This window comes from Pieris brassicae, chromosome 4 (genome assembly GCF_905147105.1).
Source record: "Pieris brassicae chromosome 4, ilPieBrab1.1, whole genome shotgun sequence".
In the NCBI taxonomy this organism is placed as follows: Eukaryota; Metazoa; Arthropoda; class Insecta; order Lepidoptera; family Pieridae; genus Pieris; species Pieris brassicae.
The window spans coordinates 1,928,840-1,949,762 of record NC_059668.1 but is presented as its reverse complement, the minus strand read 5'-3'; the positions used below and the strand labels follow the sequence as shown (position 1 = coordinate 1,949,762).

General features: G+C 34.5%; 1 protein-coding gene across 6 annotated transcripts in view; it reads left to right on the top strand.

The window, feature by feature from the left end:
- Positions 1 to 20,923, top strand: part of LOC123708877 (modifier of mdg4-like) — a 303,503-nt gene that overhangs the window by 231,748 nt on the left and 50,832 nt on the right. Inside the window, exon 5 of one of the 6 annotated variants that reach the window (XM_045659855.1) lies at positions 6,302 to 6,525. The exons of the other annotated variants lie outside the window; for them this stretch is intronic. Within the exon in view, the coding sequence (XP_045515811.1) occupies positions 6,302 to 6,510 (209 nt within the window). The 3' untranslated portion in view covers positions 6,511 to 6,525. Of the gene's footprint in view, positions 1 to 6,301; positions 6,526 to 20,923 lie in introns of those variants that run through there. 6 annotated transcript variants of the gene reach the window in all.

The window sequence follows — 20,923 nt, the reverse complement described above, 5'->3', positions numbered from 1 at the left end:
CTAATACTAAAAAGTTTACCGAAGACGTTTACGATATAATAATAAGCTTGATTTTGTATTTATTGAGTCTGTTGCACTTTGCTATATTTTATATACGATGGATGCTGTTTTAATTAAAAGACATAACAACCATTTAAAAAATAAAATAAATAAGTTTCAATACATGTTTATTTTTCTTCACCCTACTCATTTTAACATTCGCTCCAACGCTGAAAGAAAACATCGTGAAGAAACTGACTTGCCAACTCAAAAAGTCGACGGCATGTGTCACGCACAGGAGGCTGATCACCTACTTGCCTATAAGATAAATGATCATGAAACAAATGTAGAAATCGGAGGCAACTTGCCAATAAGATAAATGATCATGAAACACATGTAGATATCGGAGGCAACTTGCCTATAAGATAAATGATCATGAAACACATGTAGAAATCGGAGGCAACTTGCCAATAAGATAAATGATCATGAAACACATGTAGAAATCGGAGGCAACTTGCCTATAAGATAAATGATCATGAAACAAATGTAGAAATCGGAGGCAACTTGCCTATAAGATAAATGATCATGAAACACATGTAGATATCGGAGGCAACTTGCCTATAAGATAAATGATCATGAAACACATGTAGAAATCGGAGGCAACTTGCCTATAAGATAAATGATCATGAAACACATGTAGAAATCGGAGGCAACTTGCCTATAAGATAAATGATCATGAAACACATGTAGAAATCGGAGGCAACTTGCCTATAAGATAAATGATCATGAAACACATGTAGAAATCGGAGGCAACTTGCCAATAAGATAAATGATCATGAAACACATGTAGATATCGGAGGCAACTTGCCTATAAGATAAATGATCATGAAACAAATGTAGAAATCGGAGGCAACTTGCCTATAAGATAAATGATCATGAAACACATGTAGAAATCGGAGGCAACTTGCCTATAAGATAAATGATCATGAAACACATGTAGAAATCGGAGGCAACTTGCCTATAAGATAAATGATCATGAAACACATGTAGATATCGGAGGCAACTTGCCTATAAGATAAATGATCATGAAACACATGTAGATATCGGAGGCAACTTGCCTATAAGATAAATGATCATGAAACACATGTAGAAATCGGAGGCAACTTCCCTATAAGATAAATGATCATGAAACACATGTAGAAATCGGAGGCAACTTCCCTATAAGATAAATGATCATGAAACACATGTAGAAATCGGAGGCAACTTGCCAATAAGATAAATGATCATGAAACACATGTAGAAATCGGAGGCAACTTCCCTATAAGATAAATGATCATGAAACACATGTAGAAATCGGAGGCAACTTGCCAATAAGATAAATGATCATGAAACACATGTAGATATCGGAGGCAACTTGCCTATAAGATAAATGATCATGAAACACATGTAGAAATCGGAGGCAACTTGCCTATAAGATAAATGATCATGAAACACATGTAGATATCGGAGGCAACTTGCCTATAAGATAAATGATCATGAAACACATGTAGAAATCGGAGGCAACTTGCCTATAAGATAAATGATCATGAAACACATGTAGATATCGGAGGCAACTTGCCTATAAGATAAATGATCATGAAACACATGTAGATATCGGAGGCAACTTGCCTATAAGATAAATGATCATGAAACACATGTAGATATCGGAGGCAACTTGCCTATAAGATAAATGATCATGAAACACATGTAGATATCGGAGGCAACTTGCCTATAAGATAAATGATCATGAAACACATGTAGATATCGGAGGCAACTTGCCTATAAGATAAATGATCATGAAACAAATGTAGAAATCGGAGGCAACTTGCCTATAAGATAAATGATCATGAAACACATGTAGAAATCGGAGGCAACTTGCCAATAAGATAAATGATCATGAAACACATGTAGAAATCGGAGGCAACTTCCCTATAAGATAAATGATCATGAAACACATGTAGAAATCGGAGGCAACTTGCCAATAAGATAAATGATCATGAAACACATGTAGATATCGGAGGCAACTTGCCTATAAGATAAATGATCATGAAACACATGTAGAAATCGGAGGCAACTTGCCTATAAGATAAATGATCATGAAACACATGTAGATATCGGAGGCAACTTGCCTATAAGATAAATGATCATGAAACACATGTAGAAATCGGAGGCAACTTGCCTATAAGATAAATGATCATGAAACACATGTAGATATCGGAGGCAACTTGCCTATAAGATAAATGATCATGAAACACATGTAGATATCGGAGGCAACTTGCCTATAAGATAAATGATCATGAAACACATGTAGATATCGGAGGCAACTTGCCTATAAGATAAATGATCATGAAACACATGTAGATATCGGAGGCAACTTGCCTATAAGATAAATGATCATGAAACACATGTAGATATCGGAGGCAACTTGCCTATAAGATAAATGATCATGAAACAAATGTAGAAATCGGAGGCAACTTGCCTATAAGATAAATGATCATGAAACACATGTAGAAATCGGAGGCAACTTGCCTATAAGATAAATGATCATGAAACACATGTAGAAATCGGAGGCAACTTGCCAATAAGATAAATGATCATGAAACACATGTAGAAATCGGAGGCAACTTCCCTATAAGATAAATGATCATGAAACACATGTAGAAATCGGAGGCAACTTGCCAATAAGATAAATGATCATGAAACACATGTAGATATCGGAGGCAACTTGCCTATAAGATAAATGATCATGAAACACATGTAGAAATCGGAGGCAACTTGCCTATAAGATAAATGATCATGAAACACATGTAGATATCGGAGGCAACTTGCCTATAAGATAAATGATCATGAAACACATGTAGAAATCGGAGGCAACTTGCCTATAAGATAAATGATCATGAAACACATGTAGATATCGGAGGCAACTTGCCTATAAGATAAATGATCATGAAACACATGTAGATATCGGAGGCAACTTGCCTATAAGATAAATGATCATGAAACACATGTAGATATCGGAGGCAACTTGCCTATAAGATAAATGATCATGAAACACATGTAGATATCGGAGGCAACTTGCCTATAAGATAAATGATCATGAAACACATGTAGATATCGGAGGCAACTTGCCTATAAGATAAATGATCATGAAACAAATGTAGAAATCGGAGGCAACTTGCCTATAAGATAAATGATCATGAAACACATGTAGAAATCGGAGGCAACTTGCCTATAAGATAAATGATCATGAAACACATGTAGAAATCGGAGGCAACTTGCCTATAAGATAAATGATCATGAAACACATGTAGATATCGGAGGCAACTTGCCTATAAGATAAATGATCATGAAACACATGTAGATATCGGAGGCAACTTGCCTATAAGATAAATGATCATGAAACACATGTAGAAATCGGAGGCAACTTCCCTATAAGATAAATGATCATGAAACACATGTAGAAATCGGAGGCAACTTCCCTATAAGATAAATGATCATGAAACACATGTAGAAATCGGAGGCAACTTGCCAATAAGATAAATGATCATGAAACACATGTAGAAATCGGAGGCAACTTCCCTATAAGATAAATGATCATGAAACACATGTAGAAATCGGAGGCAACTTGCCAATAAGATAAATGATCATGAAACACATGTAGATATCGGAGGCAACTTGCCTATAAGATAAATGATCATGAAACACATGTAGAAATCGGAGGCAACTTGCCTATAAGATAAATGATCATGAAACACATGTAGATATCGGAGGCAACTTGCCTATAAGATAAATGATCATGAAACACATGTAGAAATCGGAGGCAACTTGCCTATAAGATAAATGATCATGAAACACATGTAGAAATCGGAGGCAACTTGCCTATAAGATAAATGATCATGAAACACATGTAGAAATCGGAGGCAACTTGCCTATAAGATAAATGATCATGAAACACATGTAGATATCGGAGGCAACTTGCCTATAAGATAAATGATCATGAAACACATGTAGAAATCGGAGGCAACTTGCCTATAAGATAAATGATCATGAAACACATGTAGATATCGGAGGCAACTTGCCTATAAGATAAATGATCATGAAACACATGTAGAAATCGGAGGCAACTTGCCTATAAGATAAATGATCATGAAACACATGTAGAAATCGGAGGCAACTTGCCTATAAGATAAATGATCATGAAACACATGTAGAAATCGGAGGCAACTTGCCTATAAGATAAATGATCATGAAACACATGTAGATATCGGAGGCAACTTGCCTATAAGATAAATGATCATGAAACACATGTAGAAATCGGAGGCAACTTGCCTATAAGATAAATGATCATGAAACACATGTAGAAATCGGAGGCAACTTGCCTATAAGATAAATGATCATGAAACACATGTAGAAATCGGAGGCAACTTGCCTATAAGATAAATGATCATGAAACACATGTAGAAATCGGAGGCAACTTGCCTATAAGATAAATGATCATGAAACAAATGTAGAAATCGGAGGCAACTTGCCTATAAGATAAATGATCATGAAACACATGTAGAAATCGGAGGCAACTTGCCTATAAGATAAATGATCATGAAACACATGTAGAAATCGGAGGCAACTTGCCTATAAGATAAATGATCATGAAACACATGTAGAAATCGGAGGCAACTTGCCTATAAGATAAATGATCATGAAACACATGTAGAAATCGGAGGCAACTTGCCTATAAGATAAATGATCATGAAACACATGTAGAAATCGGAGGCAACTTGCCTATAAGATAAATGATCATGAAACACATGTAGAAATCGGAGGCAACTTGCCTATAAGATAAATGATCATGAAACACATGTAGATATCGGAGGCAACTTGCCTATAAGATAAATGATCATGAAACACATGTAGAAATCGGAGGCAACTTGCCTATAAGATAAATGATCATGAAACACATGTAGATATCGGAGGCAACTTGCCTATAAGATAAATGATCATGAAACACATGTAGAAATCGGAGGCAACTTGCCTATAAGATAAATGATCATGAAACACATGTAGAAATCGGAGGCAACTTGCCAATAAGATAAATGATCATGAAACACATGTAGAAATCGGAGGCAACTTGCCTATAAGATAAATGATCATGAAACACATGTAGAAATCGGAGGCAACTTGCCTATAAGATAAATGATCATGAAACACATGTAGATATCGGAGGCAACTTGCCTATAAGATAAATGATCATGAAACACATGTAGAAATCGGAGGCAACTTGCCAATAAGATAAATGATCATGAAACACATGTAGAAATCGGAGGCAACTTGCCTATAAGATAAATGATCATGAAACACATGTAGAAATCGGAGGCAACTTGCCTATAAGATAAATGATCATGAAACACATGTAGAAATCGGAGGCAACTTGCCTATAAGATAAATGATCATGAAACACATGTAGAAATCGGAGGCAACTTGCCTATAAGATAAATGATCATGAAACACATGTAGAAATCGGAGGCAACTTGCCTATAAGATAAATGATCATGAAACACATGTAGATATCGGAGGCAACTTGCCTATAAGATAAATGATCATGAAACACATGTAGAAATCGGAGGCAACTTGCCTATAAGATAAATGATCATGAAACACATGTAGAAATCGGAGGCAACTTGCCTATAAGATAAATGATCATGAAACACATGTAGAAATCGGAGGCAACTTGCCTATAAGATAAATGATCATGAAACACATGTAGAAATCGGAGGCAACTTGCCTATAAGATAAATGATCATGAAACACATGTAGAAATCGGAGGCAACTTGCCTATAAGATAAATGATCATGAAACACATGTAGAAATCGGAGGCAACTTGCCTATAAGATAAATGATCATGAAACACATGTAGAAATCGGAGACAACTTGCCTATAAGATAAATGATCATGAAACACATGTAGAAATCGGAGGCAACTTGCCTATAAGATAAATGATCATGAAACACATGTAGAAATCGGAGGCAACTTGCCTATAAGATAAATGATCATGAAACACATGTAGAAATCGGAGGCAACTTGCCTATAAGATAAATGATCATGAAACACATGTAGAAATCGGAGGCAACTTGCCTATAAGATAAATGATCATGAAACACATGTAGAAATCGGAGGCAAACCTAAAAAGGTTGTAGCGCCATTGATTTATTTTATATTACACTCTACTTTTATCTTTAGGATCATGTAAGTATGTTATAGGATGTGTACTAATTATGTATTGTTTCAGGTTATCTACCATCAGAATACGAATTGGTACCAAGAGGAGCGAGCTATGTACTACGACTTGGAAAACATACCTTTTCGACCAATTACGCAAACGCAGCTGGAATGAGTATTTGGTATTGCTCCAAGCGAAGGCGTCAGAAGTGCAAGGTTCGAATTCGGATGATTAATTCAGACATACTCGATATACAGGGACTGCACACACATAACTAGTCAGCGATCTCGTTTTAGATTTATTGCTAAATTAATATTTTTTAGAACATTAGTTTAGGCTAAGATAGTGTTTATTATCTTGGATATGGTGTATAAACCTGTCATAGGTTCGATTCCTGGCGAAAGAATACAATTTAAGTTCGGTCCAGACTGCTGAACGAGCTGTTCTTATTTTATCTTGAAATATATAAAACGTACACATGACTCCATTGGTACATGATTTAAATCAAACTTAGATAGTAGCGCTTTATTAGTAGATTTAAATTAGTGTGTATTTAAAGAATAACTTGGCGTTTTATCTGCAGTTGTTTTTTAAATCATTGATAGGTGAGATCTTTTATTAGTTGTATTTCTAGAAGTATTAATTGTTTGGTATGGCTGAATGTTTTTAGTTTTCTTAAAATTATTTAAAAATCATTCAAGCATCGAAAGTGCTGTTATTTATTTAATTTTGTGATATAAAACTGTATTAAAATTAGAAATGTTGTATTCTAGGCTAAGCTTTTAATAGTATGAATAAATAATCCCAAATATGTAGTAAAAATCTGCGTTTTAATTCCTCTTAGAATATTAAGACGTATAATGTACTTAATGTTATTTGTAAGTGAATATAAAAATCACGTGTTAAAACTCTGTCAAGTGAATATAGAAACTTAATTAGCGATACGTTTTTTATTTAATATTACTATTATTATTAGTAGTTTTCTGTCTCTTTCCAACAATGATCAGTTTACGAAGACAGGACATGTAGGGTTCTATGGTGGCTTGGGCACGGTGTGACCAACCAAGAATTTCGCATAACCCAACAACCTAGGTCTGGCAGTAGATCTTTAAAATAGAACATTCAAGTCGATGTTAGGTACTTGTTAAACATTAAATACTTGACTGCGATATCCAAAGAGTTAGTAGCTACCCGTGTCCTCCAATAACAATAGTTAGCTCTAACAAATATTCAGGCATTCAAATAGACGAGCGACTATCATGGTATCCCCATACAGAGTCCGTGACTGGTAGATTAAGGAAATTAACAAACATTTTTTTTTTAATTTGGGACACATTACATCGTATGTAATACTTACAAGAATTTACATTAACTCGTTCAGTCCGTATTGACATATTGCAAAAACATATGGGAAACGGCCAATAAAACAAAAGTTTTGGATTAGAACGGGGACATAGGGCTCTTTTAAGAATGATGCTGTTGAGGCCATACAGATTCACTCCCGTTTGATAGTAGGCTGTTCTTAAACAGAAATAGGAATGTCGTGCGAGGTCAGACCGTAAGGACTGACTTCGCCAGACGCACTATGCAAGCACACTGTATGCACACTATTTCTGAGACGTAGTATTTAGTTACATACTTTATTCATTCACTCACTGACTCACTCACTCACTCACACATTTGTACCCACACACTCCTGAGTGTGTGGGCGTGTTGAAAAATCATAAACAAAAATAAAAGATGTAATTAATATTGTCTTTTGTTAACATGGCTTTTACACATTAAGAAAACACTTTTTAAACGGATTGAAACTATGTATTATTATTATAAGTTCTATTTGTTATGGATGGTATTTTTTCTTAAAAGGGTTCCCGAATCGTACACATTGTAATGCATATTAAATGGTCATTGGTTTTATTATTTTCTACTCTAAGGTTGAAGGTATAACGGCCACTAGCATTTTTTTAATTTAATTTATATTTTTTATTGATTAACGGCGTGCGCATTATTAGCGGCACTAAGTTACATGTGTCTACTAATTTCTCTTCAATTATACGTGTCTTTTTTCTGACAGCTCTAATACTAATAATAAGCGCCTAATGCGCTTAGGATAAGTAGTGTTGTCAGCCTGCGCCTAAAGGACATTACTTTTAATATTAGAATAGATACTTATTTAATTATTATTTTTAGTTGAGTACGTAGCGTCGAGAACTGGAACGCGCTTGCTCAAACTGAACGGTTACACGTACTACGCGACGCAGCGAGCCGGGAAAACAAGATGGCGATGCTCAACCCACCAATGGAAGGGCTGCAATGCCGCCGTAGTTACGTTTGGAAATCAAGTGCTGTACGCAACTGGAATGCATACTCATCTACCCAAAGAGAAGCAGAACTTGTACTATAACTGTCAAATTAAGATCAAAGACGATAGAACTTAAGTCATTAAATTCACATTAGTATTAATCGAAAGTAAGTTACTTATATGTAGACTTTATCATATTGCAAAAAATATATATATATATATATATTCAGACCAGCGTGCTCTTTCCTTAAATTGTTCGATTCCCGGCTGTGCACCAATAGACTTTCTTTCTGTGTGCATTTAACATTCCCTCGAACGGTGAAGTAAAACATCGTGAGGAAACCGCCTTGCCTTAGACCTAAAAAGTCGACGTCTTGTGTCAGGCACAGGAGGCTGACTTACTTGCCTATTAGATTGAAAAATGATCATAAAACAAATCAAAGGCTCAGACCTAAAAAGATTGTAGCGCCACTGGTTTGTTTTTGTTTTTTTTTATTATGCGATGATAAATAAATAAAATAATATTTATATTTTAAACTTGTTATTTTTAAGATGACTAAATTTGTAAATACATTCTGTGTATATAGGTTATATACTTTAAATTGAGATGTAAATTTTCGTATTAGTGTTTATGAAATGCTTTATCCTCCTATAGCTATAGTTTAACATATGTTATATTAATCAATTGTCAGAACTAAACAAAAGATTCCGATTCCCAAACGAACGAAATGAAATATTCTTAGGAAACCTTATACAGTACTTTATCAACACAGCATAAATAGATCGAAAAAAAATTCGATCAAACTTTGTATGTGATTGCGCAAAATAGACACGTCATTTACGTTAAGCAATAACGTTCTCTTAATCAGAAAAAATTGAACTAAACAAAGTAAAATTGCTTAAAGAGCCACATTTCTTGGCCGGGGGTGAAATTGGTACTCCCGTCGCCATTCTGGTGTGTATAATTAATAATTCTACTAACTACCAACATCTAATGAAGATCCAACTAAAATTTATTTATTTTGTTTTTTGTGGTTGCGCCACATAGTCTTCGTATCTACATTAGGTACTTCGCCGTGTGTCAACGGCCTGCTACACTTACTATTCCCATCCCTTACCTTCACAGACAACTATTCGCACAGAAGGGTGATGGAATGATTGTTGTCGGGAAAAATTTCACCTCAAAAAAGAGGTAACCCTATACGGGCAAGCCATGCCTTGGCAAAAGTCCGTCAAATATCTATCCGGCTTCAGTCCAGCTCGTCGTCGGAGAAACGTCGATCTCCACCACGACCTAGGGCTGCCTACCATAGCCCAATGGATGAAGTTGAAGATGAAGGCTAAACATCATACCAACCCGTTGGTGCATAAAAGCATCAATTACTAACTTTTCCCGCCAATAAAGGCCCCAACACATATTAACAGATCCGGATGATCCAATCACGATAGCCAATGATAAATTGAATGGCGTGGCCAAAAATAATAAAAACCGCCTTCACCAGGGCAACCTAAACGACGCTTATTGTGTACAGTCTACGCATATTCGCCGAGAAACAATCGCGACGCAACCGTCGTATTACACGCTTTATTTTCAATAATATCAACACGCATGTTACGTAGCCCTATACCATGGAATCTGCATTTCGCAATATATCAAGAATAACACGTCCCTAATGTTACATGGTGTCAGCGGAATTCCTATGTCGCAACTTACACGAGTTACACGAGCCTCACGTTGCATAGTGTCAGCATTTGGTGCCTCTTCGAGCCTTATTATTTCCATATTTTATGCCCATTCAATTTCCTCACTTCGGGTTGTTTAGCCGTATTTTAATTATAGTTTAAATTGTAATTTTATTTTTAAATTAAATTAGTTTAAAACATTTGTTTTTTTTTTGAAACCTTCGGTTGTGGCCTTCGTAATTGGCGCAGTCGGTAGGATTTGTTCGTAGAGTCAGTGAATCGATCATAGACCGGGCAAATCCAGAAACCTACAAGAGCCTGCAGCCAGAGGGAAATCAAGACATAGTTTTATCAAAGAGACCAGATGTGGTGAGTACCTAGTTTTTATCTAGACTTGCCAAATTATCCTATAATTTTTTTTATAATCCCATACCAAGATTTTCCGTCCTAGAGAATCACGGAACCCTAGGTTAGGTATTATACGTAGGAATTTAGATTTTGATTTAGGTAGAGATTTAACAGGAAATATGTCGGAGCTTCTAGTTGACAACATATTTAAAGCCTTACGTTTAGTTCCCGAGTTTGATGGTAACCCGAATGTCCTCACTAGGTTCATTAATTTATGTGATCAATTGGTGGCAAAATTTATAACAGCGGAACCGGGTTATGAATTAAGTAATCTATCACTTATTAATGGCATTCTCAATAAGGTTACTGGGCCCGCCGCGCGGACTCTAAGCTCTAATGGAATTTCTGAGAATTGGATCAGTATACGTAGTTCTTTAATAAATAATTTTGCAGACCACCGTGATGAGACCTCTCTCTATAATGATTTATCTCTCATAAGTCAAGATTCAGGAACACCTCAAGAGTTTTATGAGCGTTGCCAAAATCTTTTTAGTATAATTATGACGTATGTTAATTTGCACGATTCGGTACAGAGTACAGTCGAGGCCAAAAGAGCGCTAAATAAAAAGTTAACTTTACAAGCATACTTGTGTGGCCTTCGTAATTCGCGCGATCAGAAATGTATTTTGTGTAAATTAATCTACTTAAAAATATAAAGTAGTGAACTTAATATTTATTTTTTTTATTCATTGTATAACTTTCATAAAATCATAATTGAATTTTCTTGTTAACATAACTTTTACACATTGAAAGAAAACGATGCAACATTAGAGTCTGAAATCAATACCCGAATAAGTTTAAATAAAGAGTGTATTACGCAAAGTTCCAAAGTTATAGAAGTGAATCAAGAATCAATTGATAAATATGTAAAATTAATTTTAGATAAATATAATCAGTTAGAAGCTGATTTAATTGAGTATGCTCATCTAGCTCAGCATCTCTTTATTCTATCGGATAATATAGAAGATTTATCCGAGGAATTATTTAGCTTAGGAAATACATTATCATTTATACGTGCATCAAGCACTCCTTATTCGTTAATCGATTTAGAAGAGGTTAAGCATATATTAGATAAGTTAAGGGTTTTATATTCAAATCCAGATGAAATCCTTGATATAGATTTTAGGAATTTTTATGAAATAATTAAGTTAGGATATTTTTATTTAGACAGGCAAATAGTAATAGTAATAAAAGTCCCAATTATCGTGTCCTACACCTATGACCTTTATAAATTAGCCGTTGTCCCGAATAAGAACCATAAAGTCCTTATTCCCACCTCTCCATATTTGGCAATTTCTGGAAAAGACTCTAGGTATATAGAGACAGAATGTCCGAAGTTAAATTCATGGTTTCTCTGCAACTCAAAACCAGATTATAAGAAGGATAAATTCGATTGTATCCAGCAGCTGATCACCCAACAGGAGCTCAACAATTCCTGTCCCTTAACTTCAGTCGTCTTACAAAATGAAGCATTAGAACAACTTGATGATAAGCATTATACAATGAGCTTTCCAACTTTAACGAAAGTTAAATTATTCTGTGGACAAGAACAATATAGGACACTACAAGGCAGCTATGTAGCAGTCATTCCACTTAACTGTTACCTTAAGGCACCAGGATTTACCATTACTAATAAGAATAATAAGTATAAAAGGTCACATTGTCAAGATATTGGAAATACCGCAATATATTGAATCCAAGAATATTGAACAGCCAACATTAAACCTGGCCTCTACAGACCTCAACAGTTTTCATACTCTTAACACGAAGATGTCTATGCAGCCTCCAGTACATCTAAATCAAGACAAGGATATAAATCTATATCATACTACTATACCTCTATATGTAGCATTGATAGTATTGATTATTTTAATTGGCATCGTGACATATAGACAAATGGTAATTAAACCTGAAAGAAAAGGACATCCTGGAAAAGAACAAGTTCCTGAAAACCCCAGTCAAGTAAAAGTGAATCCCAGACATATTTCATCAGCAACTCTCTCACACAAAGTTCTCGAATAGTTGCTGATTTTAGGAGGGAGGTGTTACGTAGCCCTATACCATGGAATCTGCATTTCGCAATATATCAAGAATAACACGTCCCTAATGTTACATGGTGTCAGCGGAATTCCTATGTCGCAACTTACACGAGTTACACGAGCCTCACGTTGCATAGTGTCAGCATTTGGTGCCTCTTCGAGCCTTATTATTTCCATATTTTATGCGCATTCAATTTCCTCACTTCGGATTGTTTAGCCGTATTTTAATTATAGTTTAAATTGTAATTTTATTTTTAAATTAAATTAGTTTAAAACATTTGGTTTTTTTTGAAACCTTCGGTTGTGGCCTTCGTAATTCGCATAGCATTGGATCTATCCTCGAAGACAGAAACACCTTCAGCAGCGCAACATGAGGGATGTGAAATCCTCTGTAACTGCTATTCTTTCAATAATAATTCATAGCAGTGAGAACCGTGTGTCAACCAACACTTAACTGCTCGTAAACAGTCCACTCTCTCACTTCATTTATACATGGGTAACACTGAAAATGTTTAGAACTGGCCAGTTTTTGAAAACTTTTTGAATTTCAACTTTAGAACTATTTGGTAACCTAATGTAGTATATTGCATTCATTTGTAATTTGTTTTTGTGAATTGGCGGCAAATCTAAAACTCTTTTTACTCCTAAAAATGAACCTATCGCGAGAAAATTTTCGGTTAATGCTCTATTATGACTTTCGTTCTTAATGAAGCCCCATCTCGTGCCACTATTTACAATTGGTATAACGACTTTAAGCGTGGACGTAGCAATCTTAATGATGATCCGCGATGTCAAGGATGTCCTTTAACAGCGACTAATGAAGATAACATCAGTGCTGTGTGGCGTATGATAGAGGAAGATACGAGAGTGACCTATCAGCAGATACGGGAAAGCATGTATCATTTGTATGAGACAAGTTCAAAAAATATTACACGAACATTTAGGCGTCAGGAATGATCAAATAATCAGTACACCTTCGCATAGACTGGTGTCACATGTTAGATAAGTTCAACTGCGGTGACTCAAATTCTATATTTGACATCATCACAGATGATGAAAGCTGAAAGATGAGAAAACCAAAACCTAAAGACCAGATCAGCTCATTGGGTGTCTCCTTTCGAGGATCGGCCAACCAAGGTAAAGAAAAGAAAAAAGATGATCTCCCCATTTCGCGACAGTTGTGCTAGAAGATGGAAGGACAGTTACTGCAGACTGGTATGTTAATCGCTGTTTGCCTGTTGTCTTGAGAAAAATTGAAAAATTGATGAAAAATTGAAAAGTTGATCCTCCTTCACCACGACAATGTTTAAGCGCACTCCGCAAAACAGACTGAATATTTAACTATGGCAGGTGTGAAGATTAATGAGTCATCCGCCATGTAGTCCTGACCTGGCGCCCTGCGGCTTTCATTTATTCCCAAGAACTAAAGATAAAATTCGAGGTATTCGCTCTTGGTGACCTGAAGATGCGGTGAAAGCGTACGAAAATGTCATAAAAGAGAAGGAAGGAAGAATGGGACCACTACTTTTCTCATTGGTTCCATCAAATACGAAGATGCGTAGAGAGGAACGGAGATTACTATAATATATTATATATATAAGAATTCCTCTCACATAACGCGATAGCTCCACATATTTAGATGGTGGGTTGTGTCCCTATCAGTAACCGTAACCATCATGCCTACGCTTTTATTTATAATTCTTTCGAACTAAGGATGTGGTTGCTTCGCTACACCGCCTTGTGTTATTAATTACAATGGCAAAGTTTTAAATATCGAACAGTTCTGATTGCTAGGTATCCTAAAAGATATAAATAGTACAGGTAACAAAACGTATCATATCAGTTGTTCCTTTGTGTCAAATTCACAGTCACACAAGCCTAGAACTGTATTTTCTAGATACTAGTACACATTGTTTTATAAATTCAACAGATTATTAAGTTAGCCTGCATGACTTCAAATTATTTACTGGCAATACCATCTCTAACCGGCCAAGAAAAGTATGTGTTACTGTTATTAAATGCAAAGAATGTTTGCAAACTGACATTGTTATTTGCATCACAAAAAGCCATTTTTTCATCTCTTTCTGTCGAATTGTGTTAATGCTGTGATGAAACGAGACAGGTGAGTACTTAAGTTAAAACAGCGCAATAAATGACTTAGTTTTAATTGTGAAGCTTGCGTGCATAAATGTTTATTCTTTCATGAAGTCATAATTTTAAGTTATCTGTGTACATTACCAATACAGATATAATCATTGTTAAAAAGGTTTCGTCTTTCTTCTGTATGTAGTGTATACAAAGCGTTAGATGTTTCTTGATTATAGTTACTCTGATGTACATTCCAATTCCCACATATTATGTAAATAGCAATAACGTTATTTTAAACTGTTAAGCGCTTAATAAAATGAAGTTAAATACTTGAACTCAACTTATTTAAACCAACTACATGTCTACATAAACTTTTCACTAATATGAATCATTACTATGTCAATCAACATTTCTGTTAAATATTTGGACGGAAAAAGAACGGAAGAGGAAAAGAATGTAAGAACTTTACATGGTTAGTATTTTCAATCTTTAAGTATGTTTTCTATGTAATAGGGCGGGAAATAAAACAGTTGGTAGCCCATCCCAACCAAAGTCGAAGCAGAAAGCGAAATTCTACCCGTATCGCCTCGTGCGCCGTTCCACACCTGAGCGATTTTAAAGGCAGATCGCCCACCACCGCTATGTGGCCATTTAAGAATTTTCCGAACCTATTCCGAAAGAAATGAACTCTCGAGCCCTTTGACATTGAGAGTTTCCATGGACACTTAACATCAGGTGAGCTTCCTGCCCGTTTGCTACTGCTTTCTGTTCTATATAAAAACATTTATCTGTGACCAAATTGTTCTGTGAAGTGTAGTTGTATTTAATGCATTATAACTTATTTAAGGTCCAACACTCGTTCAAACGAGACGCGGTGTGAAGCTTTTATACAAGGGATACTTATATCATAAGAAAAACCAAGGAAAAGTAGGCTGGCATAAAAAAGTCACATGGCGCTGCTCGTGGTTTTGGAAAGGTTGTAAAGCTAGTGTTATTCAATTTCCTGATGAAATCATAACTCGCTACACACACAATCATTAGACCCGCTTAGTTATGGTTTTGAAATTGAGCTAGTAGCTTTAAAAAAGCTGGCTAGAAGCTAACAACAAAGGTACGCAACAAACGTTTACCTTTTTATAAAAAGCTCCAAATTTTATCTCTTCCCTGTATGTATGTGTTTAGAAATTTCCTGATTCGTTCACAAAAACTTACATATGTTTAAGTCAGCGGGAATAGACATCTGGCGAATTATACTTTGGGAGAAATTGGCTGTATCAAAAATTAATCTGGAACTGTATAGGAAAAACACTTTGTATGGCAATCAAGGTTTACAAAATCATTAAAAGATCTTCCGACTAGAGTTTTTAAAAATCGACTTAAGATACAGATACCGGCAAACTTCTTGAGCATTAAACAAGGGGGTGGGGGAAAGTTTGCGCATCGTACGCAGCGCGGCACACAAACGTCAACTGATTTACCAATCACGCGATCGATGCGTCACTCTCCTCTCCAAAAAATATTACTCAGTAAATGATTATTTACGTGAATCATTGTAATTAATATTTATTTGATAACGTATAATAATAATTGTGTATGATACAAATAATTTAAGAAATGACTGATTGATATGACTCATAATGTAAAATATAAAATTCCTATTAAGACAAATTTGCACATCATTATGAGTGGCATGCGAATTTCGACTGTATCAACGTATAATTTTCGTACAATATTCTTGCAATAAATAAATAAAAAAATATTTGTTGTCCATGCATACAGGATAAAATTAATAATGATATAGGTGTAAGTGAAATTTTATCTGTATTGTTATGCACCATTGTGCTTCATTACACATGTATAAATGTATAAATATATAATAAATCTAGGAGCGTGAACGCATTCGCGAGGCTTCTGGCAGTTTGAGAGGCCTTCCGCAATCACTGAGCATACAGCGTTCTGTTCTAAAAAAAGCTTGTGAATGATTGGCAGATATTTTAATTAATCATAAAACAAGTGACAGTTTTAGTTTATACAATTCTCGTGTCTCATGTTCGTTCCCATACTCCTCCGAAAAGGCTCCACTGATGCTTATGAATTTTATGCATATTCAGTGAGTCTGATAATCGGCTACTATTTATCTTTCAAACCCCTAAGTGATAAATTCTGTCCACCCCAAATTTTTTTATTTTATTTTTGAGACAATTATTTTGCTTTTTTTTTGATAGACCATACAAAAATACATACAACGCTTAATTGTCACCCCTCTTCGATTACCCACTATTTTTACTATAGTAGAGAGGTTATTTTTATTGAAGGTAAAATGTGTTTCCAGTAAATAATATAAATGGCAACGACGTTTACCGGGTCAGCTTGTAAACCGTAAATTCTTTGTCGCTTATATTCTTTTAAAGCTACTTAAATATGAAATGTTTATGAATCAGTATACAATGTTATTGTAGCATTAAGCTTACTTTAACGTAACGAAATAAAAAGAAATTATTTACAATTAACTAAATTAATAACTAAGTAGAAATAAGATAAAATGTACTTACTAGATTGTCAATAAAGGCTATATTTATTTATTTATAACGTTCTCCCTATAGTTGATACGCTTTTTAATTTCACAAAAGCGATGTATCTGTTTGTATATGACTGCCTTAGTGAAGTGCATGTGAATAGGAAGCTATGTTTTATTACTCCAGTGCCTCGGATAAACACTTCGGTGTGTCAGTCACACTAGATCTAGTCATACTTGGCGCTAAGCCTCGACTATTATCATTAATATGACCCTAAACGCTATCACTGTCACTCTAGAGTGTGGGTCAGGTTCTGATATCAGGATCTGGTCAGTCTCAATAGAGGTCCATAGAGGTTATGTATTTGCGTGTTGTTCATACGATAATGTAAGTGCGTGTTCCTATTTCACCATGCCTCCTGCTGATGTCATATAGAGCATGGTGTAACGGTTGCAGCTACTTACAAACGTTGTGTAATATAAAAAAAAACTTGGCGATAAAAAAGAGTGGCAGAGAGTTTATTGCCAGTTCTTCTCTAATGGAAAATGAGAAGCATTTAATGTATTTTTTTTTTATTTTGACGTTCATACGAAAGTGTACATTGTGTTACCTAAATGAATAAATGATTTTTGACTTTTGACTTTTGTTATTGCTAATTGAATTTACATTGCTAAATAATTTTAGGCCCAGTTCTGATACGAACGGAACGTGGTGTAAAACTGTTCTACAAAGGATATTATTACTATAAGAAATCGGCTAAAAATGTACACGGAAAAATGAGATGGCGCTGTAAATGGATAAAGAAAGGATGCAAAGCTAGTTTAATACAATATTTTGATGAGTTTATAGTTTGCAAGACGCATAATCATTCGAGCATATAAATAAATAATTGCATCTTATGTAGAGTTTGTTACCTCTAGTGGCTCTAATAATAAAAAAGCTACTCAAAAATACAGCAGAATTATTGCAGATAAAATCTAGATACAATTAAGGTGAATCCTAGAGACTTTATCATTCGAATTTGATTATATCAGCTAAAATGTGTCAAGACAGATCTATAATTTCCATGTTTTTAAATCTTAGGTTAGAATATATATAAAAAAGTAAACAAACTAGTGTATTGCAATGATATCTCATCAGAGATAACATGTATATATAATATAATTTATTGATTAATTGTATATAACTTTTAAAAGTTGCAAGCAAAATAAAATTATGTTTTTCCGAGAGAGTTTTTCACAGTCGAGCAGACCAGACCAGACCTAGTTTAAGTAAAGAAAGGCCCTTTTTAGCACGGCCAAAGATTTGGTCATGGTTGATAGGATATTAAGGGCCCTATGTATTTATATATACAAATTTAAAAAATGTATATATCTTTCCTATTTATAGACTTATTTAACATCAATGAGTGAAAGTCATTAATTCAATTACATATTAACTAAGATATTTTTATTAGATATAGATCAATGAGATGTTATGACTCTAGCAATACACAAATATATAATAGTAAAACAAAAAAATAATATAATTAAAAAACATCACATAATTAGTGACTGATTTTCTCCCTCAAAATCCATCCACTTAATATTTATTTCATGGAATTATTGAAATAAACATTAAAATTAGTCATTAAATATTGGATTATTTCTGGAGCTGAACATTAATTAGTTCGATCCAGCGCCTACACTCGTTATACTCCGGTCTGTGCTGTGTTGTTTAAACTGAATAATTCAATCCATGAGCTTTTCAGGATATATTCGATTAACAGTATCTGGTTTTTTTTCAGTACCCGAATTCGGCGAAACTAATCAAGGATATAGATGAATGTTTCTTGTCATTCATCATCACCTACGCCCATGGGACTCGATTGAGGTATTGATGTACGTGAACGAAAAAGTATTTGGCTTAAAGGGCCAGCGTTCTCACCGTGGACGATGGCCCTTTAAGTGGACGATGTGGTGTTTCATATCAGAAATGAACATAATCATTCATAACGCGCCACTAGTGAAAGGAAACATTTATTTGGTTATTTTTAGGAGATTGATACTGGCTTGTGTCTCTGGAAGAATCGCTGTTTTGAAATTGACGTACGGATCATAGCGGTCTTACTATTACCTACTATTTGACCCAACAATCAACGACTGGTGTCAGGCATAGATGACATGTACCAGAAAGAAAACCTTTACAATGAAATATTTAATTAATCTGGATTCCGAGAACGAACAGTATTCTCGGCCATACAAATCTGAGTTATTTATTACAATTTAAGTTAGTTATGAATCTAAGTCAGCAAACAGATTGACGTTAGCAACAAGGCTTTTGGGACTTTAAATAATTTTCTGTATTTTCAGTGGTAAAGTTTAGGACGAAAAATGGGCAGCCTATTATACAAATAGGCCGATATAGGTTCGCGAAAGCATCAGGTAACACGGGAGTTGTCACCAACTGGATATGCTGCAATAGCAATTTAAAATGTACAGCAGAAATAATGACAGTTGATAAGGAGATTGTCACAAATATCAACAAACATAATCACTGATGATGACATCAAGAAATATTTGTAAAAATCTCAATACTCAAGGCGAAAAGCGTAATCGCATTTTGTATTGTATATAGCTAAAAGCTGCCTTCGTGCGTTAACCATGTTGATGAATAAAAATCTGAATTGCTATGCATTTGATAAATTATATTCAATTATTCGTCACATTGTTTTCGTATTTCGCAGCTTCTTATAATATAGGCAAAGTGTTTATACATTAAAATATAGATTTATGTAACATTAAGTACAATTTAAATAAACAGAAAATATTCTAATGATATTTACGTTACATTACCTCGTTGGTTGTGAGTTGCCTTACTTGACTTAAGTAATCCAGATAATAGCATAATAATATATAAAAGCATACTCAGAGTAGCTCATTTAACGTTACCAGTTATTTAAGTGGCTTATTAAAAAATAAACATCACCGTTTACAATACATACAATTTGTCGAGAAAAGGTCTTTGAAAAGTCTTCTTTATAATTTTATTAACGATTCTGAGTATGTTTATTAAAATGTTATTTTTTTCAACAGTAATATTTATAGCATTATATTATTATAATTATTATATACATTACATAGGTTTCATCAGTTTTGGTTGTTTATTTTATTTATGTCGTAAAGTTTAAATTTCGCGCCACTAGACTAACACCTCCCCGATAAAAGCATAGTATAGTCTCCAGAAAGGAATGTTACAGTTAGGACACGAAAAAAAAATATAAATTAGCTTCTCAGGTACAAGAAGAAAGTTCTTACCTGCGTTTTGATGCATTACATTGAGTTTCATTTCATTAAAGAAAAATACTATGATAAAGATTAAAGAGATAAAATTGGAGTTATATCTAGCGATCTAATTCCTAGCAGTTAGTTATTCTTTTAGAGTAGTTTCGTTTTGTCAATGTTTTAAGTTAATGATTTTTAGAAAAGCTCAAATTTAGTGAATATTTAAATTACGCGCCTTTTGCTCTATACAATTGAGTTTTTTTTTATGTCAAGTCTGCTTCTTGTTTGACTTTGCCCTACTCTCTACTCTGTGAACATTACTATCCAATGTATTGTTTTTTAAACTAAATAAAGTCTACGTCAATATTTTTTACACACTACTTGTTTCGATT